This window comes from Prosopis cineraria, unplaced genomic scaffold, assembly GCF_029017545.1.
Source record: "Prosopis cineraria cultivar Desert tree isolate PC_DT_omini unplaced genomic scaffold, ASM2901754v1 PC2, whole genome shotgun sequence".
Classification (NCBI taxonomy): domain Eukaryota; kingdom Viridiplantae; phylum Streptophyta; class Magnoliopsida; order Fabales; family Fabaceae; genus Prosopis; species Prosopis cineraria.
The window spans coordinates 23,988,936-24,001,634 of record NW_026555333.1 but is presented as its reverse complement, the minus strand read 5'-3'; the positions used below and the strand labels follow the sequence as shown (position 1 = coordinate 24,001,634).

The window sequence follows — 12,699 nt, the reverse complement described above, 5'->3', positions numbered from 1 at the left end:
TCTTATTATTATTTATTCCATTAATTCTTGTGGCGTGACTTGCAAGCTACTCTTTCTTTAAGTAGTGATTGTGAGAAAGAGAGAAAAATACTTAAAAATAGAGTCAATAATTTAAGCAACCTGTTTTTATTCGGGTAGGGTTCAATTTGAGCTGTATTTATTTAAATCGTGTCTGAAGTATTCTATTTTTTTTTAAAAAAAACTTATAGCTAAATTTGACCATAACATTTTTCAGTCAAGTTCAAGGCTAATCTGTTAAGTTTGGCCAAAATTATCAATTCTATATACATAAAGAATTGAATATTTTAGTGGTCAAGCTTATATGGGCTGGTTTATTCAGATAGGGTTTAAAATACGTTACTCTTTTAAAAAAATTCATATAATCAAGCTCGATTTTGACTTTTTTTATACAGGTTCAGACTGATCCAAATTACCGACTCCATTGGAGGATAAAAGAAAATTCTGAACATTTTTTTGTCAGCGTTTTCCCTCAACATTACATGATATATTTACTTCACATTATAATATGAGCGGTAACCAAAATCTATTATCCCTCGACATAACGTGTTCAGTTGCCAAAATATTAACGTCCATTAATTTTTGTTTTAACCTTAAAAGTAGCTAGGTTGGTAAGTAGGTAGGTATGTATGTAAACAAATCTGTTTTGTTTTCAAACAAGATAATAATAATACTTAAATTGAAATTTTACAAATTTTGTTATCTATATTATTTTTTACAATTTTCTTATATCGAACCCGTACAATATACGGGAGCCAAGTTAGTTATGAGTACATTTTCAGTAAACAAAACATAGGTTTACATCCCAATCTCTAAATAATAAATCTCTTGTTTCATCAATGATATCTTTAAATGGAGTTATTTTAATTCATACTCCTTCCATTTTTTAATATAAGAAAACATAACTAACTCACCCAGTTTAAAAAAATTAGTTAAATATGATAATTATATTTAAAAATTTTAAAAAACATTAAACTAAATTATTCATGTAATTAATTAAACAAATTTGTTTAGTGAATATAAACACAGACTTTATGATGAACAATTTAAAAAAATTTTTAATTTTGTTTATAAATGAAAATAATAGTTTTTCTTATATTTAAAAGCGGAGTAGTATAGTTTATCCAATAATTTCCCATCCCTTTTATTTGCTTAATTTGGAATGCAAGCCCATTTATTTTTTAAAAATGCTCACAAGGATCATGAGCTAACTCAAACGAATATTGGTGAGATGAAGCATTGTTAAGCTCATCACCTGAGTATGAAAAAAATTTGCTGACCTTAAAAACTTATTAAATTATTCAACTAATAATAAAAAAATTACATTTAAATCTCTCACAGGCCAATTAATTACCACAATATACATTGACAACTCAGCATAGCAAGATGACAATTATTTATCATCTTGCTATATTGAATTGTCAATAGGCTTTGTAATATTTAATTGTCTTGTGAGGGAGTTAAACATAATTCTCCTATCAAAAATTTGGTTTGATTAAAAAAAAAAAAACTCACTTCCTTATAAAGAAAAAGCGCGAATGAGAAGGAGAGGAATAAAAAAACATTAGAACAATAAACTTAGCAAAATTAATATCATTTAGACCAACTAGTAGTCATTCTGTGTATTTTTCAAAATAAAAAGACAGTTTCACACATCAAATAACAAAAATAAAGGAGAGTGACAAAAAAAAAAAAACCCCATGAAATGTGAAAATCCCATATTAGAACCTTGGAATGACCTAATCACTATGAGATCTCAAGTGATTTCTTTGGAATTTAATTTTGTTATGAAATTAATTTACCCCTTCCTCTCTGCAGCATCCTTCACTTCTCTCTCTCCTCCCAATTCCTGTGTGAAGCGAGCCGCCATCCAACATCCAATTGCTGAAAATCCTTAGCTTAACAAGCCATCAAACTCATTATTTTCAAATGTTGGATGAAGTACAAGCATGATAAATAGTTTCAGCCTCCATGACCATGATTTTCACTGGTAGATGATGGGGCGTGGCGTGGAGCGTCATCTTTATAGTCTGTGGATCCCTAGGCAAGTAGGCGACACTCGCATGGCTCATTGTTCATTGTATTCCCTCTTCCTTGTTGGACAAGTAACAAACTCATGAAAACAAACATTTTTGTAGATCAACTCAAGCGGATTCTGTTTGCCCCAAGAGCTCAAGCTTTTTCATAAACAAATTGTTGGGACTTCAAATTTCCCACACTTACATAGAAGCTTCCCTTGAACTCAACATGATTTGAAAACCCCCCACGCACGATTTTTTTCTTTTTTGTTTTTAAAAAAAGATTAGGTAGAGGCTTGATGGAGGGATTAGACTCACTGTCTGCAACTATCCACTTTTTAGCTTGCAGATCACAGCAATTGGCTGCTCTTTTCCAGCAATGGAAATGAAGTTTGAACGAAGACGGTTGTGTCAAGGATCGCTTCATACAAGGAACATGGGTTTCATTGAAGAAGTTGAAGAGAGGATGCCCATTTCAATTGGGATTTCATTTGTACTTTTTCCCCCTATGCAGAAAGGTATTAAAGTAATTTTATAACAAAATTTAAACGCAAAGAAGTCCTTTAAAATCTCATTGTAATTAGATCATTTCAGGATCCTAATATAGAATTTCCATATTTCATGGGTATTTTTTTGGTCATTCTTCCAAGAATAAATTACAATTAAAAACAAAACACGATTAAAAATAAAATAAAATATAGGAATATGAAGTCATGTTTTCCCTATCATCAAATAATAATGTGTACATCCCCATTTTTTCAGTATGTTAAATGATTCTTTATCGCCATATAGATAAGCTGCTGTTTCATCGGTTCTTTTGTACAGTTTTCTTCCACTGAGTGATAGATTTACAGTTTCCATTCAAAAAAAGAAAATCACCCACAAGAATTCTTCCTGGTTGCAGATCAACAAGGCAAGCTTTTGCTTGCCTATCTTATTCAATAAATAAATAATAATAAACGGATAATAAAATAAAAATTAATTTTATAATTTTATAAATGTAAAATTCCTTTCAAGCCCTTAAATGAAAAGCAATTAAAAAAATTATGATTCATAGTAATGACAACAGTAGTAAACATTACACATGTGCAACGGAATGACATTCAATCCTAGTTGAGAAAAGAATACAGCTTGATAGGAAGCAGCGCACAGAATTTTGATATTTCCAATAAGCAACGTAACCTGAAAACATGAATGCTTACTAGAAACAGCGATTCAGCTAATATGAAGCAAAGTTGGGATCAACATCGTTGGACCAAGATTCCAAGCCCCCAATAATGTCCTTGGCAGAAGTAAAACCCATTTTCTGAAGATACTGAACAGCTAGCTGAGAATCATTTCCTCTTCGGCATACAACATACAACTGCATGCTTGAACCAGAAGCAGCACCAACACCGAGCTCATCCTCTTCTTTCTTTACAGCCGATGATATTTCCGGCAACCTGACCTCTAAGGTTGAAAGTGGAATGTTCAAAGATTTTGGAAGAGATACAATCTTGAAATGGTGAGCTGGTCTCACATCCACCAACACATGTGGTTCTTTCTTACTAATTATTTCACTGTATTGCTTGCTGCTAATTCTTGATTCTGCTGGAATAAGGTTCCATTTCAATGGTGACTGCAAATCAAGGAAAACATGCTTCTTGATGATTTTATACAAAGCGATAAACTTTTTATTATATGTAATAGACGCCTCTAGGAAAGGATACTACCATAATCAAGATAATCACCTAGTCATGATAATCCCTATAGTTGTGTGATAAATATAGTACCTCTCATTGCATATACTAATTACAATGAATTTAGATAATCATTCTACAACATTCTTCAATCTACAAGACAGGTAAACATAAAACAAAAGTAGAAGAAATCATACCAAGGTCAGTGGAGTCTGAGTGAATTTCTCATAATCAAATTCTTGGAACTGCTGTTGAGTAAATGTTGAATTCTCTCCACAAACTTCACATTGCAAAGACCTTCCCCTTATTTTTACCTGCAACCCAAATCTAAAATTAATAATTGGGACTATATTTCTTGTCATTCAATCAGTCATGATGATGAAGGTAATCAACTCATACTATAGGAAAGAAACCATTTATCTTAAGAGGCAAAAATACTCAAGAAGTCGTTGGCCAAAAACATCCAGTAATTTAAAATGAGGAAAAGTACACAAGAGTCCATGAAATTATCTTCGATGCATCTTTGACCAAGCCGTTAAATTTCAAATTGACAACATAACAGTCAACGTCGTTGACTTTTAATGGTTTGGTCACGAATGTACCAAAAAAATAACTTCATGAGCACTCGCACACTTTTCCTCACTTTAAGCCACTAAATGCTCTTAGCCGACTTTTTGAATATTTTTACCCCTTTACCCTTTATTCTAATATCAATCGAACCAATAATTCGAGATAAGCCCATTTTTCCCACAATTTTAATTATGTAACAGCTTATCAAAGTTTTATCCAAGCCTTTCAAAATATACAACCACCTATGCAATGAGCTAGCAAATAGCCCATCATTCATTGAAACTGTTTCAGTTCTTCAAATTTTTAATTGGCATTGCAGAAAGTAGCCTAGCAGAAAAGTACAACAAAAATCAAAAGAACATGAGGAAAGATCTAGCCTAGAAGCATAATTTTCTAAGTGACACTGGACTCCAATGCTCTAACTTGCATGCTGTAGCGAAGTCACAAAAGGAAGCTTTATAGAGCAAAAGTTGCACCAAGTTGGTGATCACAACTCACAAGGATGCTGCAAAATGTTTAAAGTGTCCTGTGTGTGAGTAAAAGAATGAAAACAACGCAAGACAACTAATGGCAAACCACTGAATGTGAATGCTGACATTAATTTATATGAAGAAGAGGAGGTGAAGGAGGAGGAGGAGCCTAGGTTAAAAGGGAAAAGTGTATTCCACCACCAAAAAGGCCTGGGCAAAAAGGTCTCATGGACTCTTCTGAAGAAGCCAAAACAAGTTGTCAATAAAAGAGAAGAGAAATGATAAATTTGATAATGGGGAGAAGAGCTAGTGTGCCAATACACTCATAGTTTTTCTATCAAGCTTGCACTCCATTGATGAAATGCATTAGAAGTAAAAAAAAAAAAAAAATCCTTGATGAATGATAATTTGAGTTTCAATGGCAATAGCAAGAACAATCAATTTGATGAATTATATACATCTTTTGCTTGATTGGTAAAAATATATCAAAAGATTTGGTTGTTGACAGAGCATAACGGTATTGTGTGATCCATGTAACCAAGTGCATCCAGTAGAATAAGGCTTACTGTTGCTGTTGTTATATATATCTTTGCTTGGTGAACATCCTCATCATATTTAGAACTTGGAACATGCTATATATATAGTGTGTGTTTGGTTTTCAGTTTGCTCAAAGTCCATTTGCTAAAAATTCATTTGGCAAAAGTCAATTTAGTGAAAGTTAGTTATTGTAACAAAATTTGTGTTAGGATATATTTTTTAAAAATTAGTTTAGTAAACTAAAAGTTGTTTGAATTATATGCAGTGAAATATGCTTTTAAATATACAATTACCAAAAAAAAAATATTAATTTATGATAATTTATAATTTTTGTTATACAAATATAATATATTAAAAATATTTAAAAAATGTGATGAAAATTTTGAATAACATAAAATTTGATATGTTAAGTAATAATAATAATAAATATAAAGTTTGATATGTTGAAAAAAATTATATAATAAATAGTTCAACATACATTAATATTGAAAATTAACATGACTAGTCGCTCGATTTATAACGTATAATTTGGTCTCTAATTGAATCACGAACCCTATTTATCTTTCTATCAAAAGCTACACTTGAAATATTAATAGTAAAATGAAAATAATTGCATAAACATAGTCCCACAAGTAAAAAATATCAAGAATTTTTTTTTTTGTGACAAAAATATAAAGAAAGATTAAAAGCAGAAGAGTCATCAAAAATTTTAGACTAACATGATCATATCAAAAATCAAAGGGATTACATTTCAAAAACACATTGCAAAAGCTTTAAATAGTTACGTTTCCTAAATCCATTTTCAGCTGCTATTTAGATGTGCTTTTAGGATGCAATTTCCTGCAAAATGTTTTACCCAAATAACTTCCAGTATCTTAAAAGTGAAATCTTGCTTTATGAATGTGAAAAGTAAGATTCCCAAACGGACCCATAATCAGTTGAGTTAATTGCCTTCCAATAGTGCTTGCCACTAAGCATTCCCCTAGCCCCCCAAAAAAAAAAATCTGATGAGATCAAACCAATGTGATGCAAATGGATACTAGCAAAGCTTAGGTGTTTTCATTTCTAACAACTTTAAATGGAATGCAAACTTTGTAAAAAGAAATTAATCTATTGAACCCTTTTCTCTAGACTTCTTTGACAATGGCATTATATTCTTGTCTTTTTGCCTAGACTCCTCTTCCTCATGGTGTACATGAGGCTTTATGGTTAAAGAGATTATTGGAGGAATTGAGATACATAAAAATAAATGTATAAATATCATCTATTTATGATGACAAAGAATCCTATACACCATGATTGAACAAGACACACCCCCCCTTTTTGTGTTTGATAATGCAAAAGAAAGCATTAGTCAAACAAATAAACTCAAGAGTCAAGAATGGAAGGTCATATGCCAATTATCCAATCTTAGTGCAACATAATTGCACTCTGCTAAACTAGACACATCGAAATAGACAAACATTTCATTAAGGAAAAGTTAGAAACTGGTATACTAAAGCTTTAAAGTCTTATCACCAAGACATAATTCTATGCTAAAGCCGGTATACTTCATAAAGAAGCCCAGTCTCAGGTTATTGATATCCTCACCAAGACATTATCTCAAGTGAATCTTTAAAGTCTTTTCAACAAGTTGGGAATGTTAGACAATTATTCCTCAACTTAGAGTTGATGTCAGAGAATAAATGCCTAAAAGCATTATTCCATTCGATCCTATTTATGAGGTACTTGGAGGAGGAGTTTTGTGGTCCTTTTTATAAGACACAATTGATTATTTATTACAATTTTCCCCTTTTGCTAAAATCTTGATGTAGAAAAGTAAGAAACTATTTTAAGGATGTATTTAATATAAGCAAAGAAACTTATTTAATTTTTAGATAGAGTTAATAAATTTTAATGTTTTCTTTGATTTTGATAAAAAAAGAAAATGCTGGAAATGACTTATAAATGAGGCTAAAGGGAGTATTTTCATTAAAATCATGGAATTAATCCAGTATTCAAGTGCATTAAAGAGCAACTAAACTGCTCTGCTCCTTTTATATTGGACAGATTCTAGCGGATTCAGTGAACTAATAAATTCCTAGATATCCAACCCATGACTTCTGGTACGTTAACAGATTATTTTGCTTCCTTTTTCTGGTTCCCTATTCATGGGATTTTAGTGACAAAATCAGGGGTGATGGTCCCATATATTTGTAACTCCCTTCTTTGAATTAAGAGAAAAAATTTTATCAACCCCTTCTCTAAAAATTTAAAAATTTATGGCTTAACATAAATATATGTACACATTTATAAACCTACAGTAGCTAGGAGTTGAAAGCATACCATACGAATCCGTGCAGACAATGCATCAAATAGAAGCATCCTTCCAGAGAGTGGTTCACCAACAGCACTAGCAATCTTGATGGCCTCTAAAGCTTGGAGACAGCCAATAACACCAGGAACTGAAAATGTATAAATAAACTCAAATGCTAGGAAACCAGAACAAGTAACAGGAGCAGAAAAAATTTAAGGTACAAATGAGAAGGAATGCAAGTTGTATGAATAAGACAAATGTCAGAAAAACAAGACAAATTCTATTAGAGGGGAAAAGGGGAAATGTATGATTGTTTTAATCTGGGTTCATCAATGCACATAACAGATGCATATTTTAGTTAGCTAATGGAAACTCCCCACCTATTGTTGTTTTCCATTCCGGTCCAACCAATAGCAAATTCCAATAACCAATTTAGAATGGAACATTTCCTAAAGTCTTCACTCCTCTTATATAATTCTCGAACTCCCGTTTACCAATTGATTGTCTCTTGAATTTTCCCCCCTCTCTGCACGCTCTCAATATTTTATCAAGCTTGGCTTTGAGCTACCTAAAAATAAAGGACAATTACATGCTTGTAGTAATTTTTCCCTTGGAAAAGCAAGAAATCAGACAGTATTTTGTGCTATTCAAGGCATAATATGACTATAGTCTAATAATGGACACAAGTACATGAAAATACTCCCTCTGCTTCTAAATATAAGAGGAAATAACCAACTCATATAGTTTAAAAAAGTTGGTTAAGTGTAATAATTATATCTTAAAAAAACTGGACTAAATTATCCCTGCAATTAATAAAACAAATTTATCCAGTGAAAATAATCATTGATTTTATGAGGGACACTCTAGGGAAAATATAATAAATGCTCCTTGAAATTTATAATTTTTCTTATAAATAAAAAAAAAAAAGAAACATAGTTGTTTCCCTTTATATTCAAAAACAGAGTAGTATAGTTTTACCTGACCCAATTCATGCAAGTGCATATAACTAGAAGATTTGTAGTGTGAAACTAAAACCAAATTGGTGACAAAAACACTAATATTCTTACCTACACCTAGAACTCCACTATCAGCACATCTTTGACAAGCTGTTGTAGGTGGTGGAGTTGGAAATAGACATCGATAGCATGGACCACCCTTGTAATTGTAAACAGTAAGCTGCAGAAGAAATTTTACAAAATGATACTTCAAATTAAAACAACCAATAACTGAATGATACTTTAGAGGAAATTTGTCCTGAAACAATACAAAACTTAAGAGCTGGAAAATTATTCTGGTGTGTGCCATACCTGGCCTTCCAACCCTAGGGCAGCACCTGATACAAGAGGCTGCACTCATACATATGAAGGTGATCAATAGAATAACTCTGCAATTGCAATTGCTTGAATTTTCCTACCAGACATATTAAATACATATATACGCATGGGAGAAAGAGGAGCAGCAAACTGAAACCGATTAAAAAACAATGGAGAAAGAGGAGCATCTAAATTTATCAACAACAACAACAAGCAGCTTTATCTGACAAGGTGGGGTCGGCAATCATCTAAATTTATAAATGGAGAAATTTAAATTAAAAAAAAAAAACTTCTCCCTCATATCCTGAACATTTTAAATGCAAACTGAAACTGATTTGCATCAGATTCATAGTAGAAGGTGCAGAACAGCAGAACATTCTGTTAAATCAATTCAGATATACAACCCCAAACACAAAGAAATCTGCTGAGTAACAAAGAGCATTCATGGATGAACAAAATGTTAAAGGAGCAAGAGACCAGACAAATCTGAATTTAATTGCTCACAATTTGCTCACACACCAAAGAAGCAGTATTTACCTTTCCTAAAACTACACAGCAATCACTGATCATGTAGCGGCTTGGAGCATTATCGGTTGCATCTATTATTATGTCATATCTTAAAAAATGCTCAAGGTCATGGAAAATGCAAAAATTGCCACATCAAAATAGAAGAATATAACCAATGGGCGCTCAGTAGAGTTGGCAAGGCTTACTGCCGGCATTCCTCAAGGCGAAAGTTTGATCCCTGAGGAGTGACAAACGCAATAATTAACATGGCCTTAAAAAAGTCATCCCATCAGTACCTCGCTACCACCGTGAGGTCTCTTCACAGGGGGTCTGGATTAGTTTGGGGTGGGCAAGCATACCCCAGGATACCAAGCGGTCTAGTACTAAAAAGAAAATGGAAGAATATATATATATATATATATATAATCAAGAGAAGAGGTAATTATAAGAACTCAGGTTGTAATTATCAAAGAGTAAAAGGAAAAAGGTAGGCATGAAAAAGGATAGAACTCAAGCAGTTCAGCAGATAAAAGAATGTGAGATTCTTTATAGCAAGGATACTGGTTCAGAATTTGTAAGGCATTGGAAGCCCGCAAAGCTTCTTTGTGTTCCACAATTTGAATGGTGGAGTTGATCCTGGCATACAGAACATGTTAGTTCCAAGTACAACACCAAATTCTCAAAGACTAATAAAATAATGTATCATTTCAATTTCACTATGAAACTTCATGTGAGAAATGTAATGTGTAAGATCAACATACTTGTGACAAGCAGCAGCAGCAGATTTTACTTTTGGCTGACCAATATATGATTCAGTGTGGATTACCTGAAATTAAATTATATTAGATGAAACAGATATGTTAATGAAATTTCAAGAACTAAGAGCACAAGTGTGTGAGCAAATAAACAGACACATAAAAAATGAAAAATAAGATCAGGTACATGCTATCAATTTGTACTCAGCGTGGTCCTTCAAAAAATAAATCAATAATTAAAGGTGTACCTGCCTGTGCATATTATTCAGCTCAACCAGGTCATGATCAATGATACCCAAGCGACCTGAATAAATTGTTCAAAAGTAAGATCTATAAAGGATCAAGAGTATTGTTAAAAGCGTTATGTGTCATATGACTATTTCTTACCAACCCCAGAAGCTGCAAGGTATAACAATGCGGGAGAACCCAAACCTCCAGCTCCCACAACTAAAATTGATGACTTCAAGAGATTTGCCTGTCCTGAACGTGATGGGAAAAGACAAGTCATACTCCAAAACCCAAAATAATAATCCATAGAGAGGTGTAAGAAGCAGTCCCATCCCAAGGACAATATTATTTAATCTTCAATTTCCCAATTATACAGAAGTAATGCAGACTTTTTTTCATATGAAAAGAAGTTATTAAGTTCTATTACTCTAACTTTTGTATTTAAATTTAAGCTGCCATAATGCCTGTGCATAATTAATTGTATTAATGAATTCCCGTCCGTGTACTTAAGATCTAAGGCACTAACGAAAAACGCCCATTAAACTGAATAGTTTAGTATGGTGATGTCTTCGCTTCTATATTTACTGGTTAGAATGGTTTCTCCTTTGGTCTAAGCACAACGTAGCGTCGTAGCCTGAATACCAACTTCTTTAGAATCAGATTTGAATCAACCAAAGTAAAATTGTCTCACTTTTACATATTCTATTCTAATTGTCTATCATCAAACTTCATGTAACCTTATAATTTGTTCTTCTGAACCTAGTGTCAACTTCATCAGACGTAATCGTATAAACGCATAAACAAGTCTTATCAGAATGAATTAGTCATCCAGAGATGTATAATCAAAAAGCAAAAAGAATTGAAGAGAGGAAAAACTTAAAACCAAACCTTCAACACCGAAAGAAGGAAGCAAAAGGTGGCGGCTGTATCTGTAAATCATATCAGGGGACAATCCGTTGGCGGAGTTCGAATTGAGAACGGAGGTAGGAGAGCAAGAGGCACGGTTCGGTACCTCATTACGGAGATTAATCTCGTGGAGTTGAGCTTCAAGTACTGAAATTTTTTGCTCTATAACACTTTTTGTGTCCCTCAACGACTCAAGTTCAGCAAGAATCCGAGATGCATCGGCATCCCCAGCCACGGACTCCATTGACAAGCGCAAGAGAACACTGAAGTTGGAGCTCAAGAAGACGCCTCCGAAGCGGCAAGAAAGTGGGGTTCGCGAGTTTGCCTATTATATATTATCTTTGTTTTTTTGGTAATCAAAAATTAAGTTATTATAAATATATGCCAAAAGAACTTATCCATTAAAAAAACCACCAAAAAAAAAAAAACAGCTGTGCGTTGTGATTTTTGTGAATTTCTTTTCTTTTCTTTTTTTAAAAAATGATAATAAATTTTTTTAAATTATATAATTATTATTATAATTTCTCAAATTAAAAATTTAAAAATTTAAATTAAAGGTAATAAGATTATTTATATTAATTACTTAATAAAAAATTTTAAAAACCTTGGGAGAATTACCTACCTATTTGGATTGAAGTTTTAATCAATTTTTTAAACAAAAAAATTGATTAGTGAAGAATTTACCAAATTAGCCCATCTTTTTCATAATCAATTATGTTATATTTTTTTTTACATATATTAAATTATTAATATTATTATATAATATGATTTAAATTTTTATAATTAAGACATACTCCCTCCGTTCAAAAATATAAAACCTTTTTTGAGGGGTTGAATTTTAAAAAATATAAGATATTTTTATTTTTAATCTTTTAAAATATAATCATTATTTTTTTTCAAAAGTACTCCTGTTGAATAAATTATTTCATATCTACTTCAGAGTGAAACACCATAATAAATAGTGGTTAATATAAAAAATAAAATTGGTTTAAAAACAAATAACTATTTTATTGAGAGGTAAAATTTGATTAAAACTGCTTTATATTTTTTAATAAAGGGAGCATATGTTGAATTATATAAATATTAAAGGATTACTATTATATAAATTTTGACTAAATTATCCAAACTTTTTTAATTTTGTTAAAATTAATTTTTTAAAAAATAATATCCAAACAAATTACATTATAACATAATCAATTATAATTAAAATAAATTATATTAATAAATTATACCCAACTGAAATTTAAACGGGCCCTATAGCATTTTGAGGGACCAAAATATCATTTACAAAGTTGAAATAAATTTTATTGTCATTTTTCCAATTTCTTTGGTCCCATTTCATTACTAAAAAAAGATATGAATGAAATGAAATTAGAATATGATAAGAAAAATAAAATGATCA

General features: G+C 31.7%; 1 protein-coding gene across 2 annotated transcripts; it reads right to left on the bottom strand.

Moving 5' to 3' along the window:
* Nucleotides 1–3,061: 3,061 nt before the first annotated feature.
* On the bottom strand, nt 3,062–11,607 carry LOC129303097 (adenylyltransferase and sulfurtransferase MOCS3). Of its 2 annotated transcripts, XM_054942139.1 has the most exons (12): nt 11,404–11,518; nt 11,280–11,320; nt 10,551–10,643; nt 10,412–10,467; nt 10,170–10,234; nt 9,970–10,044; nt 9,439–9,517; nt 8,896–8,934; nt 8,656–8,764; nt 7,618–7,736; nt 3,913–4,029; nt 3,062–3,654 (listed from the first exon to the last, which is right to left on the bottom strand). In XM_054942139.1, the coding sequence occupies exons 1-12, from the start codon at nt 11,406–11,408 to the stop codon at nt 3,256–3,258; spliced, it is 1,197 nt and encodes a 398-aa protein (XP_054798114.1). In that variant the 5' UTR covers nt 11,409–11,518; the 3' UTR covers nt 3,062–3,255. The 2 variants fall into 2 exon arrangements, with proteins under 2 accessions (XP_054798114.1, XP_054798113.1); XM_054942138.1 differs by having other exon boundaries at nt 11,280–11,607.
* Between the last annotated feature and the right edge of the window lie 1,092 nt (nt 11,608–12,699).